This window comes from Lipotes vexillifer, unplaced genomic scaffold (genome assembly GCF_000442215.2).
Source record: "Lipotes vexillifer unplaced genomic scaffold, Lipotes_vexillifer_v1.1 scaffold914, whole genome shotgun sequence".
In the NCBI taxonomy this organism is placed as follows: Eukaryota; Metazoa; Chordata; class Mammalia; order Artiodactyla; family Lipotidae; genus Lipotes; species Lipotes vexillifer.
In genome coordinates, this window is record NW_006780388.1 from 3,928,548 (window position 1) to 3,947,150 (window position 18,603).

Consider the following 18,603-nt stretch of genomic DNA (forward strand, 5'->3'; position numbering starts at 1 on the left):
GCACAAGGCCCCCGGCCAACCCAGTTTCTCAGCTGAGCCTCTGCCCAGGCCAGGTGCCCAGCTGACCAGCAGGGCAACACCTGACCCCGCACTCCCCACTGGGGGTCAGTGGCCTGTGACTTCCCACACCAGTATCTCATTGTGGGCCGCCGTGAAGAGCAGCCGAGCAGACGGGGCAAACCTGCACAGCTGCACCGAGTCATCATGGGCAGCAAAGTCCTGCACGGCCCCCGACGCACAGTCCACCAGCCTCAACACACGCTCTGCCGGGGGACAGCATGGGGTGGGCTGGGACAGGTAGGGTGCCGTGGGCCCTGTGCCTGTGTCTGTATAGTTCCAGGACCCAGGGTTCCTCCAACCCACCCTGGCTCTATCTCCAGCTGGGGCCAGTGCCTCACTGGGGGAACCTGGCACCCCACTCCCCTCATTTCCTTACCCTATCTAAGACTCCCCTGGAGCAGGTGTCCTCACCCCACTTTCAGGGACAAGGGGTATGGCTCAGTATGGGGGCACAGGTGTACCCACTGGGCCCCACTCAAGACACCAGCACTCACCAGAGAAGCCAATGGCTATAAGGTGGGCCCCAGGGGACAGGCTCATGGACACAGCAAAGAAAGGCAGTGGGATCTTCTCCATCACCTGCAGACAGCAAGCGTGAGGCACCGGGCGGGGGTTCCCGTGGCCCCGAGACCTGCCCCACCCCCCAGCCCCGGGTCCCTCAGGCTCCCAGAACCACATGGAGGGGCGCACGTGCCTGCTTCCGGCAGAGGCTGTAGAAGAGCACCTCCTGGCGCACGCCGAGGCCCGCACACACCAGCAGCGCCTCATCCCAGGGGCAGAAGGCGGCGAGGGAGGGCGGCAGGCAGCTGGGGACCTGTGGAGGGCACAGCACACTGTGGCAGGGTGAGGGGCACCCCGCCCACAGTGCCACCGGGACTCTTACCTCCGTGAGGGCGGGCGCTGGGAAGCTCAGCCAGTCCACGAGCTCACAGCGGTCCCGCAGCCAGTTGGAGGCCCAAACGCTGACCTGCTGGTCCCCGCTGGCAGCCAGCCACAGGTCCACACCCTCTGCCCCGAAGTCTCCATACTGGGGGCATAAAGGCTGGTAGGTGCCGCCTGCCCTGCTCTCCCATCGCCTTCCCTGCCAGTACCCTCGGCTCAGGCCAGGCCCTGCAGGCTCACGAGGCCACTTCACCTCTCTTCTCGTGCTCTGGATGGTGCAGATCGGGGCTCCCCGATGGTCACTCAGCACACGGAAGGTCATCCCCGTGCGAGGGCAACTCACAGCCACGAGCCCATCCTTGTCTCCGGAGAGGATGGTCTGACCTGGGCGAGGCAGAGACCAAGCTGTTACTCGTAAGCCCCTAGCCCTCAGCCCACAGGTGTGACCTGGGCCAGGCAGAAGCCGTGCTGTCACCGTGAGCCCAGCCTCACCGTCAGCAGAGAAGGCGATGGCCGTCAGTGCAGCCGAGTGGGGATGCATCTTGAACTCCATCGCTATGAGGGGGATGCTGAAGAGCCGCACCGTGCCGTCACTGTAGCCCGCTGCCACCCACTGCTGTTCTGGGCATTCGCAGGATGGGGGGCTCCAAGACAGGCAGAGGCAGCTCTGGGGACCCATGGTGGGAAAACATTAGCACACCCCTGGGGAGGGAGGAAGGGGCCCAGGCCCAAGGCCACAGACAGACACCAAGGCTGGAGGGAGGACGAGGCTGCTGGAGCCCCGGGCGTGCACCCCAGCCCCAGGCGTCCTCTGAGTACCTGGCTGAGCACCTGGAACTGGATTAGCAGCTCCATGCTGGCCATGCTCCACACCCTCACGCTCCCATCATCACTGCACGTGGCACAGTGGGACTCGCTGGGGCTGAAGACCACCTCGTTCACCTGTGAGGAGCCACCACCCTACCTGAGGCCCATGGCCCTCAAGCAGAGAGGGAACACAGCATGGCCAGGTCATTCATGAGGGCATCCATCTCCCCCTTGAGCCTACCTGGCCCCGGCCCACCATGTGGCACAAAGAAACTGTCCTGACCTCCCTCCCTCCCAAGTGTCCCCACACTAGACCTGGGTGGAATCCAAATTGCAAGAAGCCCACCAGTCAGTTGAACTTGACCATCCACTTGCTAGGACGTCACAGAAGGAACTGTCCTGACAGAACCTAGAACACGGGACTCCCAGGGGGGCCACTCCTGGGCCTCATCACAGCAGGGGGGGTGGGGCTGAGATTTTCGTGTGTGTGTGTGTGTGTGTCATGTGTATCGAGGGAGAAAGCAGTTGTATGATTACACAGAGTCAGGATCTCTGGTGTAAAAAAAAGGAGACAGAAAAAAAAATTAAAATTAAAATAAAAATTAAAAAATTAAAAAAAGGAGACAGGCCGTGCACCAATGAGGTAAAACAAAATATCCAAGTCCTGAATGTGAATTTCAAGCGTTAAGTATAAACTCCTGATGTATTTTATCTTAGAAAAATAATAATTTAGGTCTGTTTGCCTGAGAAGTGATGGGTCCCTCTGGGCCTCAGACCGTGACCTCTAAGCCCATTTCCCACTGGAGGGGCCCACAGGCTCTGGAACAGCCAAGTCCGGTCTTGGGCGGAGCTGCAGAGGGAGAGGCTGGAGCACCTGTGGTCCACAGAAGAGGGGGACCACCAGTGACCACTAGCTCAGGTCAAGAACTCAGCACCCTCAAGCTCATGCCCTGGCGGGTGGATAAACTCATCCTATCTGTACCACAGAAGCGTATTTAGCAGTAAATAGGAGTGAAGCACTGACATTCGCTACAACTCGGATGGACCTTGAAAACACAATGCTCAGTGAGAGAAAGAGATAGAAAGCACCACAGATTGTGTTTCTGTTCACAGGGACCATCCAGAACAGGCAAACCAACAGAGACAGAGTCGGTGAGCGCCTGCCAGGGGCTGGGCGGTGAGTGCTTAATGGCTGGGGGGTTTCCTTCTCGGATGAAAGTGACTGCGGTGATGGCTGTACAGCTCTGCAAATGTTTCAGAAACCATTGATGTTAAATGGGTGTGTGGCCCACAGATTATACCTCGACATAAAGCCATTACCAGAGAAAAAGGAAACACGTAACCCTCACTACCTCACACAAGAGTTTCTTTGTTGGCTACTGTTACGCCTAAACAAATGAACGTAGAATTTTTTAAAAAAAGACTCAGGAGCCAACTTGAAGACCCTGCCACCAGCCGAGGCCAAGATGCCATGAGCATCAAGAGAAAGTGACAGTGGGGAAGCCAGACCCACATTTCCACACACCAGCCCTTAATAGCTCTCAGAAAGTAACACATTGACTGCTGCTGGGGGACCTGGTCCACGAGGGAGACTCATCTACCTGTGCCCTGTCCCAGCCCCGGGAAATCTGAGAGCTCTCGAGGCCATTTCCCTCCTGAAGGAACGAGGGATCTGACTACTGCCACCTGCAACTCCTGCCGCCAGACAAGGGCATCACTGGTGGGAGACACAACGCTCCCAGAAGGAAGTGACATTGGGACTGGCTGGCCCTGACTAGGCCCTGGCCTGGCTTCCAGACCCCTCGGACCCCAGGGAAGCATGTCCAACAACAGTGGTGGAAGACTCCAGGGTGGATGACCAGTTTTCTTCAACACGTAAATTACAAGAGAATAAAGTGGCAGAAAAGAGGAAGGGTCAAGAAGGCCACAGGGCCTGGGGTTGCTGCATGTGGACACGGCATGGACCCCATGCCCACGGGGAGGGGCGCGTGGTTCCAGGGGTGCAGCTGGTCCTGGGAACGCCTGGACGCTCGCAGCTGCGCTTGGGCTGGGAGCACCCGGGGGGCGGGGACGGAGGGAGCGCGCGGCAGCTGCCTGGCTTGTGCGGGCTGGGATCCCCTCAGAAATCCTCGGCGGCAAGCCGGTGGCCCAGCGGCCTCACCTTGCTCTGGTGGCCGCTGATGAGGCGGGTGCTTGTGCCCTCAGCCCAGCTGACGTACCAGAGCGTGCCCGCCGTGGTGCCCACCACACCCATGTCCATGCTTTCATGGAAGACTGCACTCACGACGGCCCCGTCAAGGGTCAGCTCACGCTCCATAAACACAGAGCTAGACCTGGAGGAGCAGGGGGTCAAAGGGGTGGCAGCAGCGAGAGCCAAGGGAGCCAGGTGGTTTGGCCCACGGGCCCTGGCCTTGCCTGAGCATGTCCCCTGGGGGACGGGCCCAGCTGGCAACAGAGTGCCAGCTCCCAGACACACTGTAGACGCTCACCTGGCCCCGGAGCCCTTGCGCCTCAGCTCCAATACGGCCCCCACGGCCCATAGGCGCAGCCGTCTGGTGTTGCTGCCACTGACCAGACGCGCGCCCGAGCACAGCAGCACTCCTGGAGGACAGGAGATGCCGTGAGCCACGTCCCCAGATGCCTGGGACTCAAGATGGTGTCCACCGCCCCAGCACTGGGACTCCCAGGGAGAACCGAGCCCCAAGCTGTCAAGGGCCACAGGGGCTCTGTCAGACACCCACCGATCTCACCGTCGTCCGCCTCCCAGGCCAGAAAGCAGCAGCCGGCACACATGTCCCAAACACACACCTGGCCAGCATTGGAACCGCAGTAGAGCAAGGGTGTGGTCCCGTAGCAAAGCGAGGTCAGCTCGCACCCCCCCACCTCCTCAGGGATGGGCTCTCGGTGGACCTGGAGGAACACGAGCACAGTGTGGGTCAGCGATGCCCTGGGGTCCAGCCAGACCCCATCCTCCAAAACCTCCTCTGAACCCTGGCACCTGGAGGCTGACATCGTCCCCACGCTGCTGCAGAAGCCACAGGGTGACGGCACCCTGGCCCACGCAGGTGAGCTCGCCAGCGTCCCAGGGGTTGAAGGCCATGCCGTATACTGGCTCTGGGAGGAATGTGGAGGACACAAGCTCGTAGGTGGCCATGCTCCACAGGGCCAGGGTGCGGTCGCCATAGTCCCCTGTGGGAGATGCACAGTGACCACATCAGCTGCCCAGGGTTCCCAGGACAGGCAGGGGAGTCCGGAGACCACTGTCCTCCGCCCCCGCCCTGCTGACCCAGCGTGACGAGGAGCCTATCGTCTGGCGAGAAAGCCAGGGCCTGGACAGCAGTGTCGTGGTGAGAAAGGAGCTGCCGACAGGAGCCCCCCGGCACGTCCCAGACACGGATCTGGCAGCGGAAGGCAGTGCTGCTTCGGCCTGAGGCAGAGGCCAGCACCTGGTGGGCAGGCAGGTGGGGGGTCGGCAGGAAGGGTGCAGTCCACGAGCCCGTTCTCGCTCTGTGTAAAGGGCTGCTCTGGAAGCGAGAGCCAGCCGCACGCAGTTCAAGCTCCGAGGCACACCTCGGCCCTGGGCATTCAAGGCAGGCTGCAGGACAGGCACCTGGGCATCGTGGCTGAGGGCCAGCGTGGAGATCTCCTCAGGGTGGCCAAGCCAGTGCTGCTGGACACCAGAGTGCAGGTCCTCCACCACCACCAGGCGACCACACGTGTAGGCGAAAAAGCCTGTGGGCAGGGAGGAAGCGCCTGCCCTGTCAGCCCCACAGCCCCAGGCACTTGTGCCCACACCCCCCAACCCCACCCCAAGGAGAACTCCTGCTTACAGCAGGAAGTGCCACCAGGAGGACACGCCCACCCTGCAGCCCAAACCACCTGTGGGCCCCTCCATGGGGCCTGGCCTAGGGGTGGACAGAACTGAGCCCGCTCTGCAGTGTCTGGGCCGTGGCCCCCACCTGTGTCTGGCCTCCAGACCAGGTTGGCGCGCCCGTTCCCATTGTAACCCATGACGGCCTTCAGGTGCAGCCGCTCATCGCCGACAGCAGGGAAGGAGAGGCCCTGTGAGGAAGTGGACCCAGGACGCTGGCACCGGCCCACCTGGCCCAGGCCCCCAACCTCAAGCTCTGCCCATCAGGCCAGGCGTGGGACTGAGCCTTGGGAGATGCATGCTCCCGGGAGGAGGCAAATGACAGGTACATGGGCACCAAAGTCTGCACGCGGTGGCCAGCGGGGCTGGGAGCCTGGCATGCAGCATGCAGACAGGGAGGCAGGAGGAGGAGATGGGGAGGCGCCTGCTGGGGGGGAGGTGAAGGGGAGCCAGGACCATGGAGTGAAGAGAGTGTGTGGGCTCAGCAGGATACGCCTGGGTCCAGTCATCGCGTGACAGTGAGAACCTAAACCAGCCCGGTGAGAACATGGGGCTCAGGGCGGAGGGGTGACCCGTGGGGCAACTGCCAGCAAGGCCTGGGCTGCTGTCAGCTCTGGGAGCTGCCCCAGGGAAACCCCAGGGAGCCTGTGTCTACCGGGTAGCAGGAGTACCCCCAGACACCACAGGGCCATGCTGCCTGGACCCCTGGGCTTCCAGGATATCCATTGGTGGCAGGGGCTATGAGGATGCCCCACCCAGCCAACCTTGGGCAGCAGCGAGTCCTTGTAGCGAGCTGTGAAATGCCAATAGGAGTCCGGGCGAGTGGGGGGCTGGGCCCTGCCTCTTCCAGTGCTGCAGGCACCTGTCAGGGAAGGGAATGAGGCTGTGAACCCCCAGGGACCACACAGTGACCCTCCTTGCAGGCACCCTGCCCTGGCTGGTCAGACACTTGGGTTCAAAGGGCACAGATGAGCCACGTCCCATCACCCACCTGGCCCAGCAGGGGCCTTGGGCTTTCCAATTGTCCTGTAGGTGACCATCCCTTGTCTGCCAGGGGCAGCTAGGTCTGTCCTTATGTCACCTGGAGTCCACGTGGTACATGCACCTGGACCCTGGTCCAGTTATGAGTGACCCTGCCCCACCCTGCTGCCCCTCCCCTGCTTACTGGGCCAACCACGGGGGTGGGGAGGCCTGCCAAGGTCCCAGGGGCCCCCCATGGCCCCATCACCGGCCCTGCCAGCCTCCTTCTGCACCAGCACAGGTGGGCCTGAGGCCTGGCGGGGACCCTCAGGGCCACGGCTCTCATCTGACATGGAGAAAGCGCCTGAGGAGGGTGGGGAGACAGTGAGACGAGGGAGCAGAGCACCCCCATGCCCTTGCCCCTCCCCCAGGCCAGGAGCAGCAAAGCATGTCAGGATGGGAGCCAGGAACACATCCCCTCCAGGCCCTCCTAGGACCCCTACCCTCACCATCATGGTCCTTGGGGGGCCTGGCACAGATGTCCAGCCAGGGTGGGGACGCCTGGGATGGCATGGGCACCTGCTGCCGGGGAAGCCCATTGGCCCCAGACACCATGTCCTCCAGCTGTCTTGTACCCAGGCCTGAGGACGGAAGGAGCTCAGCTGAGCTCAGGGCCTGGGGAGGGCAGAGCAGAAGGCGTGCCCAGCCCCTCACGCCCAACCAGCTCTGCATCGGGATCCCCAGGAAAATAACAGCGCTGTGCACCCACAGCGGTTACAGTGCCAGCAGAAGACATCACCATGGAGCGTGCCAGTGTGGTGGGACAACTCACCAGCTTTGCAGGTTGTGCGGGCCCCGGGAGAGCCTTGGACACTGCAGAGGTGACAAGAGAGATGGTCGGGTGGGGCGGAGGGGTGCAGAGGGAGGCCTGGCAGATGCATGTTGAGGGCAGGAACTTGCCTTCCTGGAGGGGACTTCTCAGAGGGGGCCAGAACGTCCCAGAGAAAGATGGCGTCTCCCACACTAAGGAGCTGCTGTTGGTCGGGGGTGAAAGCCACGGCCCGCACAGGTTCTGAGTGGCCGATGTACACCTGAGGGCAGCAGTGTGGCAATACAAAAACCACTGAGGCACAGCTGGAGACACCTGGCCACCAGACTGCAGACTGACCAAGAGGACCTCATGCAGTGTCAGGCCCCAGCAGGCATGGGGGAATCTCAGGGACTGTCCTCTACCCTCCTTCTTACCCGCTGTGCGCCTGCCCAGGGCACACACCTGGCAGCCAGGGCCGGCCTGTGCTGAGTAGTCCCACACCTTGATGGCCCGGTCAGCGGCTGTGAGCAGGAAACGGCTATCTCCGCTGAGAGCGAGGACAGAGCAGGCCGCAGGGGGGACACAGGACAGCTGTGAGAGAGGGTGATTGCTGAGGGAAAAGGTCGGAGCACACAGGACCACCAGTTGGGGGAGCCCCCTTCTCACAGAACACAACCTCTAGGGAGCAGCAAGCGGCCCAGGGCCTCCCCTCCTCTGGGCACTGTGGGCAGCAAGGCTGGAGCCAGGAAGGCGGGGGAGGCCAGGCCACCAGCCGCAGTCTTGGGCTCACCTCCCGGACCAAGCGGCCCGACGTGGCATCTAGCACTGCAACCATGTTAGAGGACGTGGACACCAGCAAGTGGCCAGGGGGTGCGGGGCCAAAGCAGACAGCCACAGCTGAGTCCAGGCGGCTGCCAGCCAGGTCCAGAGTGCTGATGTCAACCCTCAGCAGCTGAGGGAGAGCAGCAAGTGTCCTTACCATGACCTCCGGCCAGAGCTTGAGCCCCCAGAGCTGGGGCCCGGGCCTTGGGCACCCATCCGGCAGGCTGCCCACAGCTCACATGTCCTCTGTGCCCCGAGGGGCGCAGGGCCCAGGTCCTTTCTGAAATGAGCATGGCCTCCCACCCAGGGAAACACGCAGCTGCCAGGGTCAGGGTGCCCACAGGGTCTGTGGGCCAAACTGGCGTGGCTCCTCCCTCACTGCACACAGGGAGGGTTCCAGTTGACTCACCTCATCCAGTGAGGTTGTGTCCATGATGGTCACCGTGTACTTGGAGGGACCCACAAAGGCCAGCAGGTGGCTGTCCCCACTGACCACCAGGGCACTGGGGCTCGGGCAGGCCTCCTGGCACACCACGTTAGCTGCCGGCATATGGGGACAGGCAGTCAGCTGGGTCGGGGTGGGGGTGGGGCACCAGGACACTGGTCAGAGACCTACTGGTGCGGAAAACACCAGCCTGGGCTGGGCAGATCCCATAGCAGCCAACCCATGGGGCCTGGATGTGAGGGCACCAAGACACCAGTGGGCACCACGGACTGCCAGGAAAGCTGGCGGCTCTCCCAGAGTGACCAGCAAGTGACCATCTGGCTGGCCCGAGTTACAGTGGCCATGGGAGGGGGCCGACTCCCCTGCTGGCCTGGTGCTCAGGCTTCAGGTACTCACTTCCTCCTGGGGGAAGGGTGGGCACAGACTCTCACTGACCTTCAATCTCGGGGGGCTGGTGAGTCCTAAAACCACACTTGGCTCTGGGAGTCTCAGTAGTGCGACTGTAGAACGCAGTACCACGGTTGGGGGCGACACGTACCCCCACCCCCGCAGGGACCTGACCAGGGGATGGCTGGGAGGCCAGAGTAGGGCTGGGGCTGGACCTGGGGGCCTGACCTGTCACACGAAGGATGCGGCACTGGGGCGCGCCACTATGGTACTGGGCCAAGGAACCCCGAGAGCAGGAGCTGAACAGCAGGCTGCCGTCGGGGCTGGCGGCCAGGCCGGTGATGGCTCCGCGGTGACACCTGCACACGCGAGACGCCGTTGCCTTGCCCCTGAGCTGCACCGTCCCAGACCTCCTGCAGAATCCAGGAGGGGCAGCAGAGGGCGGGGCTTCCTATAGACGGCCCTCCCCCACACTGCCCGATCTCCCACACTCCCCAGGGAACCCACAAACCACTGGAGCTTCCACCTCGATCATCTGTGGGGCCAGGGCCGGCTGGCCACCCACCTGTGCTCCACTAGGACCTCGGTGGTCTCCAGGCTGAAGGAGCGGACGGCCCCGCTGCTGAAGCCACAGAAGAAGGTGGGCTGGGTAGGGTGGAAGGCAACAGCACACGGGGCCTCCTCCGGAGATGCGAAGTCATACAGCTGGAGGACAGGGCCATGTGAGGGCGGACATGCTGGGGCAACCAGCCAGCCACAAGGCCCGAGAGCCAGTCTCTCTCCAAGTGCCTTGAACCTTCAGGCCCCAAACACAGGCAGAAGGACTCAGGGCCCCACCCACCAGGCCTCAGTGTGGCCTGCGGCCCTCCAGTCCCTCCCGCCTGGCTGGCTTCCTTCCGGCCACACCCCACCTGCTGCAGGGTCGCTAGGTCCCAGATGCGGACAGTGTGGTCCTGGGACACAGTGGCCAGCTGTCCCCGGCTGCACTCAGTGGCAAGGGCCAGCACCGGGGCGGCGTGGGAGCGCACCAGCACGCTGTACTCCCGGGACAGGATGTCCAGGAAACCCAGGTGGCCCGAGGAGGTGGTGGACAGCACACGCAGGCCATCAGGGCTGACGCAGACAGAGCTGATGGGGCCCTCGTGCTCTGCAGGCAGGGTGGGTCGGTGACCACCCAGGCCTGTAGTGGAGTGGGCCCGGCACCTGGGCCAACTGGGGCAGGCTGACCATATCCATGCTGTGCCTGTGCCCAGCCCCTCTGCCCAGGACACTGAGAAACGCGCTTCCCTGCTGCCCGGAGCCCCATCTCCCTGTGAGCTACAACAGGCGCCTCCACTGTGACCACCCACCCCCGGGCTCAGCAACGGTGGACCCCAGCTCAGGACACAGCCCCTTGGAGCCCCATGACTGCCGTCCAGCCCGGGGACACGGCCCTCCTGCGGCAACCCTGGTGGCAAGGTGATGTCGAGGCCCCACCTGCCTCCAAGAGCACAGAAGAGAAGTCCAGGGGCCAGAGGCGCAGGTAGCCGTCCTCGGAGCCCACGGCACACTTGGCCTGGGAGATGCTGAGGCTGCTGATGGCGATGCCGGGGCCTGGGTGGGGGGAGGCACGGTCAGCCCAAAGCGTCAGGGCCACTCCTCCCAACACAGCAGGGCCCACCTACCTGAACTGAAGGTCTGCTTCTGTGGGAGGGGGCCACCGGGGGTCTGTGTAGGCAGGAGGCGGCGAGCGCACCGCACAGCCATGCGCTGGTGGTCAATCTCCAGGATGTGGCCGCTGCGGCTGCAGACGTAGCTGCCCAGAGAAGCAGAAATAACAAGTGAAGGCGGAGGGGCCGAGGGGCGGGGCAAGGAATGGGCGGGCCCTGGCCATTAGGGGAGGGAGGGTAGGGCTCACAGTGTGTGGCCGTCCTGGGTCTGCCTGAAGGCCAGGTCACTGAACTCCAGCCCATGGTGCTCCCCCAGGTTCACGGGGCAGGAGTGCAGCCTCCCACTTCGCAGCCGCCACAGCCGCACGCTGCCCCGCCCGCACGATGCCATCCTGCGAGGGGTAGGAGGTGAGCCAGGGAGGAGGGGCCAGCTCACAACTCGCTGGTCCCAGCATGGAGGATGGGCAGGCGGGCGGCCAATCACCTGGTTTCATCGAAAAAGGCCACCTCGAATGCCTGGATGTCAACATCGCTGTGCACCTTCGTGAGGATGATGGCCTCTCCGCCTCGCCCCACCTGGGCCGTGCCCCACACCACCACAGTCTGCAACAAGTCCGTGCTGAGCACCCACCACCCGCCTGGCCTCTCCCACAGAAGCAGGTGCGTTGGGCTGCAGGGGGTGGGGAAGTTGGCCCCTGCGGCCCGGAGGAACCTACATGTGCCCACCCGGGGTTTCCACAGACACGTGTATGCAGAAAGGAGCAGGAGACACAACCACGAGTGGAGGAGAGGCCCCGGGTGAAACACCCAACTTCAGAAATGCTGGCATGTTAAACACGCCCAGCTCAGGGGTGGGGGACTTGCCACTGAAGAGGGTGAGGCCGGTCAGTCAAAAGTCAGCTCCATCCACAAGAGAGTGAAACAGACACTCTGTGGCAAGTATGGTGCAGTGGTGCCCGGCGGAGCTGGGGGAGGCCTGCGGGGGACCCTTGCTGCCTGCCTGCACCCCAGGATGGGCTGCCCCACCTCCCCGGCCTGGTCTGCTTACCATCCGCCCATGGCGGTCCTTGCCGACACCACAGAGCACCTCCCCACTGTCAGAGAAGCTGCAGATGGAGAGGGGGAGGTCAGTGTTGCAGGCGCAGCCCCCACCCCCCTCGGAGACCCTGCACCCACCTGAGGGAGCAGACGGTGTGGACTGGGCTCTGGAACAGGGACAGGCACTCCCCGGTCTGGAAGTCCCAGAGACGCAGCATGCTGTGGGGCCGTGCCTGGGCTGAGGCCAGCAGGGAACCGCTCCCATCCAGCGCCAGGGCAGAGACCTGGGGGGCAGCAGAGTGAGGGAGGGTGTGTGCCTGCAGAACAAGCCACCCCTGGGCCAGGGTGCCCACCTTGTCTGTGTGGCCAAGGAAGAGACGCTGCTCCCGGGTGTTGACACACAGGACGACGATGACCGCATGGCAAGGGTACACGACAGCGGCTCCATCCCGGGTCCACAGGGCCTGTGCACAGGGGCCGGAGGCTGAGGTCACAGGCTGGTCGGCTTCGTCCCCCCACCCCAGCACTCCCCCGAGCCCCACGCAGAGAAGTCAATGGGATACACGTGCCAAAAGAACAGAAAGAACTCGGGTGCATGTGCGCAAGGGCAGGGCTTCCTCTAAGCCCTGTCTGCAACACAAGAAACTTTGGGATTCAGGTGACAAAAGGCCAGAGAGCCCCCAAAGACTCGGAGTTCGTGTCCTGGAAGGCCTGGCGAGCACACAGCCTCCTCTCCTGCTGCTGTTCCTGCAGGGTCCCACAAGTCTCGCCCATACCCGGCCTCACTCAGCTGGACGACACACATCAAAGCTTTAAAGGGTGAGCAAGGGCTCTCAGGTCTCTGGAAGCTTGAGTGATTGGACCAGCACCGACCCAGCTGGTGTTCATGACACAAGGGGATGCCTGCGACGGGATGTCATCACATCAAGGAAGCACTGAGCGTGTGAGGATGCGGACAGGGCTGGGCATCCGCAGCGGTGAAGGGACCCGACGCCTGGGGGAGCTCAGCTGTCCACACAGCCACCTCAGGGAAACACGGGGTGTGCCCACTGTCCCCTCTGTGTATCTGACACTTGCATGACCCAGCAAGAACAGAGGATCCCTCACCCATTTGGTGCTGTGACCCCCAAAACCGATGACCCCCTTGAGCCTCAGGACCGGATCCGGGAGGAAGCTCTGAAATAGGCAAACTCACAGTGAGACCCCAAAGTGGCGAGGCTCTTGTCCCACCAGGGCTGCCCCACCCAGAGCTGGTGCCTGCCTCCCAAGAAAGCCACCTGGTTCTAATGCCTTCTGCCAGCTGCTCTATGGCAGGAAACCAGAATTCCAATCACATTGCTAGACCCTCCAGGTACCCCAGTCCTGCGCCTGCCTGGAGTCTGAGCCCGCCCCCCACCAAACCACTGGGGCTGGGGTCAGGGCACCAGCCCCCTCCTTACTCTTTGTCGAAAACGATTCTTGCCCAAAGCCGCCTCCTGTTGGTTCTGCTTTCTGCCAGGAGACTAGACGGGAAGGAACCATCTGCCCCACGCATATTCCCAGTGGACAGAGGCCCAGCAGCCCTCCAGCCACACCTCATCCACATCCCACTCCCCTCGGTGGCACAGTCCAGCCCCACCTTCCTTTGGAAAAGCACTCACCTCTTGTGGGGACGCATCCTCTGGGGCCGTAGGCTCCACAGTCGTCTGATGCACAGACATGTAAAAGGTGTCATTGGCCGCGTGCTTGTCAGTGGCCTCCACCCAGGCCAATGGCTCCTGGCTACGGCCACTGGGGCCACCCACACTAGAGACCTCGGAGCGCTCACAGAACACGCTGACTTCTGGAAGGGGCCTGGGCACAGAGGGGGCCTGGCGGGACTTTGGGAGGACAAGTGCCTGTTAGCACCCTGTGGCCACCACCCTCAGCCCCATCTCCAAGGGCACAGGGCACTTACGGCTGTGGGGCCATGCTTCTGGACCATGAGGGCCAGGCTGTCCTGAACAGGCTTGCTGAAGGCCGCTGGGTGAGGGAGAAGCCGCAGCACAGGCCCTGCTAAGATTGCAATTGAGAAGAACCCACTGAGCAGAGTGCAGACAAGCCTGTGAGAACGTGGCCACAAGGCACTGGGCAGGGGGCAGCAGTGGGCCCTGGCCTTGCCCACTCTACAGGAGGGAAGCCACAACAACAGCTGCAGCCTACCCTACCGTGGGCCCCGGCACCCCTTCCCAGTTGGAAAGCTTGAAGCCACCAGGCACCCTAGTCAGAACCTCCCACACTGGGTCTGGGGCCTCGAGACAGCCTCCCCTCACCCTTGCAGGCATCATGCTGCTGCATTCACCTCCCCAGATGCAGCATCAAGCCCCCCTCTCCCGCCGAGCTCCATGGGCCCTTCAGGCCTGAACCTGGGTCACCGCTGGTCCCACAGGCCCACCTGCCTCAGAAGGGGAACAGCTCTTCTGAACTGCCTCTGAAGGTGTTTTTGAGCTGTTGCTTGGAAACCTTGGCGGGGTGGAAGGACAGTCAGCTTCCAGGGGCGGCCCTGCCGTCCCTCCACCCAGCTGCCCTCATGACAGGCAGAGCTGCTCACCGGATGTGGACATAGTGGTCGTGCCAGCTCTCCCCCTTCGGCACCGGGAATGCCATTTCTCGAGGTATGGGGGTGATGGGCAGTTTTGCACGCCGGGCTTCAGCGACGGTGACAGCTACGAAGAGCAAAGTCCAAGGAAGCCCACCCAGCTCCCTCTCCCAGCCCAGACAAGACAACACCAGGTGCCAGCCAGCAGGGTACTGCCTGGCCACCAGCCCAGCCACCCCCTCCCCCAGCGGCTGCCTTGGGAGCTGGGAGGCTCAAAGATGGTACAGCATGGGCATTTTCACCAACTGCCAGGGAGGGTGTGGAGGCCAGCACACAGGGAGTTAGAGCAGGTGGGCTGCAGGCTAAGCACACCTTTAGCCCTCACCGGGATCGAAGCACAGGTCACTGGTATAGAGGTTCCTGACCAGCAGGCTAGCACACAGCCTGATGCTCTTGAGGTGACTGTAGCGTCGGTTCAAGTAGACCAGGAGAATGTCGTGCAGGTCGAGCTGCAGGCAGGTCCAGCGGGCACCAGGGGAGCCCACACCTGCCAAGTGTGCAGGACAGGAGCAAAGGTCAGAGCCTACCCTCACCAACTGGCCCACAGTACTCTCTGTCCTCGGACTGTCCCCACTCTCATGGCCACAGCCACGTGCCCCTCCACCCAGGCTGTCCCTGGCCTGCCTCCCCCCTGAGCCTTCTGGCTGCCTGCCTCTCCCAGACCGTCTGTGACCCGTTCACACCTCATCTGCAAGCTACCTTTCCTGGGTGTCCCAGTCTCACAGATGAAAGGGAACTGAAGCCATGTGGCTGTGGACCTGAAGTCCTTGAAGAAGTTGGAGAATGACACTCGGATGACCTGGCTGTCCTGTAGGTATACAGAATGGCCGTGAGAAGAGGAGACTGCAGCAGGAGTGCAGGGCCCCCACCGGCAGCTCCCGCTCTCCAGCTTGTAACCTCTGTACACAGGTCCAGGTGAATGACGAAATGCTTGGCGGGCAGGGGCCGAAAGAGCACGTACAGGTAGCGTCCGGTCAGCCCCAGGGACTGGGTGCTGGTTTTGGGGAGCTGGATGTAATTGCCAGCAGAGACAGGGCCCCGCACGCGGTACACTGTGCACTTGAGGGTCTTGTCCTGCAGAGAGACATGGGAGGCGTGGCGTCCCGCTCAGCCCCACGGAGCGCCAGAAGGGCTGCAGCAAAGCGGCCCAGCAGACAGAGAGGCCGCCGCTCCTGCTGCCAGGAGCCCCGACCCACTTACCGTCACGACGGCCACGTCGCCCTCTTTAGAGGACCGCTTCCACTCGTCCACCTTGAAGTGTCTGAAGACGTTGAGGAACGGCTGCTGCCACACTGGGGAACACGGGGGCGTGAGGTGCCAGATCCACCGCGGGTCTAGGGAGGGGGCCGGGGCAGGGTCTGCGCACTCCCCAGCTGTGACAGCCAGCGCAGCGCGCGGACTGGGCTCCGGGCGAGTCTCAGCACCAACCCGTCCGCGGCGGCGCCGGATCTCGGGCCCCAGACCCCGGCGCCCGGCCCCGGGCCCCGAGCCCCCGGCCCTCCCGCCGCGCGCCGCTACCTCCGGCCATGGCGCCGCCGCTTGCGCTTCCCGCCTCTGCCACCGCGCGCCCCACGCAGAGCACGCAGTGCGCGCCTAGCAACGGCCACCTGGCAACGACGCCACTTCCGCCGTCACGGCGGCAGGGCACGTGATCGCGCTTCAGGGTCGGGGCCTGACACGTGACCGCACGACGGGGCGGGGCCTGGTGAGTGACCGCGCTGGGGGTCTGGAACCCCACCTCACCAGCTGTTTCTCGGGGCGCCCCAAAACCTTGCCCGACCACTTACTCTTCTCTGCTGTCGTGCCCTGGGGCATAAGGAGCCTCTGCCCCCAGGCCTCTGCGGCCACTCTCAAGCTGGGACCCCCTGGGGGTACTCTAGCGCCACCAGCTGTGGGATCCGAGAAGGTTCCTGACTCCCTCTGGGAGGCATCTTTGTATAGGGAATGAGACGCAGCCCAGAAATTGTGAGCTGCACTTAGCAGGAGCTGTCCCCATCTACCCTGTTGCTACCTAGCTCTCTGGAGGCACGTGTGTCAGACGCAGGCAAAGTCACCTGGCCCCACAGGTAAAGCAATGTTCTACAGGACCCCGAGGGCTCCCCACCAGACCTGGAGGATTCAGACACAGCACCAGGCGTCCTGAGACCTGACCGCAATTCTGGGTGGCTGAGGCGCCATCTCAGGGCCAGTTATGTAACATTTCTGGGTCTTGAGGCCGGGTTCAGACACCTGCCAATGACTACGGGGGGTGGGGGGGGGGCGGGGCATTTATAGACTTCTATGCAAAATGACCTGGCCCAGGACACAGGAAGGCAGCTGGGCAAGAGGCTGGGGGGGACCAAATTTAGACAGATTCAGCTGTGAGGAGATGAGGCTACAATGGAAGGTTGGGCTGGGCCTGGTGCTGGGACACAAGCGCCCCCTCCCGCATCCACCGTCCACCACCCCCAAGTAAAGGCCTTTCCAAAGGGCAGTTTCTCAACTTTATTAGCCTGGAGCTCCTCCCTGCCAGCCCCACAGGCTGGTCCCCGGGCACAGTGAGCAGGACTGAGGTCAGACAGTTTCAACCCCTGGCCTCTGGCAGCCTGGAACAGCTGGGCCAAGGGGTCAGCAGGAGCAAAAGTCCAAATTCTGGCACTTCAGGTGTGGCCGGCTCCTGGCCAGGCCCAGGGTGAAGCACGGCCCACCGCAGTGGGTGGACAGAGCGCCGTGGTCCTCTCCTGGCAGAGGGTCCAGCGTGGGGCAGGGCCAGGCCCTGCATGGGCAGCATTCCTTCCAAAGCTGCGACTAGGAGCAGTTGGTGATCCTGGCCAGGAACTGCTGTGCCCACCACTCGTCCAGGTCGATGGGTACGAAGTCTGCAGGGGAGCAGAAGGCTGGGCAATGATGTGCCTCCGAGGCTGACCAGCGTCTCCCACCTCGAGCTGACCACAAGCCCCTCACCCAGACCCCAACAGTAGCAGACGCTGGGAAGAATTGGGTCAGGCTCCAGTCCTCTTCCCAACCCCCTGGGGCTAGAACCTGGCTGAGCCAGATCAGGGTTGGAGGAGGTGGAGGGGACACCCTGAGGGCGGGGGAGGGCTCACTCTGCAGCCGGGGGTTGGGGGTCCTCTCCACGTATTGCACTGGCCTCGGCCCGCTCTCACCGGCTGGGCCACCACCCAGCTGCTGCTCCACTTGCTGCCAGGCTGTGGGGAGAGGATGGTCAGGTCAAGCCAGGCCCCTGGCACCATGTCTCCCACCCCAGGGCATGGTGGCTACCCTGGACCCCAGCCCAGAACTGGGAGTGGGCAGCCTGCTGGATGGTCACAGGAGAAACAGGCAGAGAACCCAGGAAGAGCCCAGGCCTCTGGCAACTTCGAGTGAGGTTACAGGGGGAAAAGGACCAATGGCCCAGGTCACACCCTCGGGCCTCAGCACTACCTTCGGACACAAATCGGACGTTCTCCTCGTGAGCCAGTGTGTAGGTCTCCTGGGTTCCCTTGAGGGACGGGGATGTGGCAGGTGGCCGCCGGCCATTCACCCGATTGAACACGAGCCTCGGCCCTGGACTGCAGGAAGGGGGAAGAGATGGTCAGCAACTGTTCCAAGCCCAGGTGTTACCTGGCAGAGCTCCTGGAGCAGCCTCAGGCCACCCTCACCACCCGGGGCCAAGCCCAGCCTGGGCACTTCCCTGAACCACAGGAAGGCTGTTTGCTGCAGCCAGTGGCCAAGGCCTTTGTCGTGCAGGCCTGCGCCCCCAGCAGCTCAGTTCACAACTGCGGCCCCGCCACCCTGAGCCAGGCCTAAGACTGCGGGGGTGGAGTGGGGCCTCTCTGTGTCCCCAGATCCCTTGCAGAGCTCCATGCTCAAGGCACATAGGTGGCCCTCCAAGGGTCTCAGGCACCCCCACTACCACCAACCATCCACCTCCCCTGGACCAGCCAGGCCTCCATCAGCCCAGGTTTTGACCTGCGTAAAGGTCACTTGGCCCAACCCCACCCACCAGGCGCAGTTCTTGGCCACTTTCTCCCCCACAGAAGTCTCTCCATCTCATGATGCCCCCCAGTGTGGGATGAAGGACCCAAACAAGAGCTGACAGCCTTTGCCCTTCCCTCTCCCAGCTGCCCCAGGTCCCCAGGGACAGCTCCTGGTCTGGCTAGACAGCATCAAGTGCTGAGTGGGCCATCCTGAGTAGGGAGGGTGTGACTGCAACCCTGGCCCACCCCTGCAGGCCCCAGACGAGGGGCTATGCTCTTGCCCACGGGGGCAGGA

At 63.2% G+C, this 18,603-nt stretch overlaps 2 protein-coding genes across 2 annotated transcripts in view; both read right to left on the bottom strand.

The window, feature by feature from the left end:
- Nucleotides 1-105: 105 nt before the first annotated feature.
- Nucleotides 106-15,877, bottom strand: WDR90 (WD repeat domain 90). The gene is made up of 41 exons (XM_007453677.1): nt 15,778-15,877; nt 15,550-15,641; nt 15,247-15,423; nt 15,049-15,157; nt 14,675-14,845; nt 14,302-14,416; nt 14,146-14,213; nt 13,669-13,733; nt 13,373-13,591; nt 12,840-12,908; nt 12,086-12,196; nt 11,871-12,016; nt 11,743-11,800; nt 11,179-11,297; nt 10,943-11,086; nt 10,710-10,840; nt 10,522-10,638; nt 9,957-10,192; nt 9,611-9,750; nt 9,274-9,404; nt 8,623-8,753; nt 8,182-8,343; nt 7,854-7,982; nt 7,537-7,671; nt 7,090-7,237; nt 6,849-6,944; nt 6,385-6,482; nt 5,709-5,811; nt 5,360-5,481; nt 5,036-5,195; nt 4,748-4,938; nt 4,491-4,659; nt 4,239-4,350; nt 3,911-4,082; nt 1,762-1,884; nt 1,435-1,609; nt 1,196-1,326; nt 944-1,087; nt 755-874; nt 555-639; nt 106-263 (listed from the first exon to the last, which is right to left on the bottom strand). Exons 1-41 carry the CDS (start codon nt 15,875-15,877, stop codon nt 106-108), a joined length of 5,382 nt encoding a protein of 1,793 aa, XP_007453739.1.
- Nucleotides 15,878-16,819: 942 nt separating this feature from the next.
- The window catches only part of MCRIP2 (MAPK regulated corepressor interacting protein 2), a 5,410-nt gene continuing 3,626 nt past the window's right edge, over nt 16,820-18,603 (bottom strand). Inside the window, exons 3-5 of the mRNA XM_007453613.1 lie at nt 17,773-17,900; nt 17,436-17,537; nt 16,820-17,207 (exon numbers count right to left, since the gene is read on the bottom strand). Of these exons, the coding sequence (XP_007453675.1) occupies nt 17,137-17,207; nt 17,436-17,537; nt 17,773-17,900 (301 nt within the window). The 3' untranslated portion in view covers nt 16,820-17,136. The remainder of the gene's footprint in view (nt 17,208-17,435; nt 17,538-17,772; nt 17,901-18,603) is intronic.

Excerpts from the sequence above, each read along its gene's own strand:
- WDR90 (XM_007453677.1), bottom strand. The coding sequence starts at position 15,877 with ATGGCCGGAGGTAGCGGCGCGCGGCGGGAGGGCCGGGGGCTCGGGGCC. Across the intron at positions 4,660-4,747 it reads GGGACGATGTCAGCCTCCAG|GTCCACCGAGAGCCCATCCC; the intron begins GTGCCAGGGTTC and ends GTGTTCCTCCAG. Across the intron at positions 1,327-1,434 it reads CATCGCCTTCTCTGCTGACG|GTCAGACCATCCTCTCCGGA; the intron begins GTGAGGCTGGGC and ends TGCCTCGCCCAG.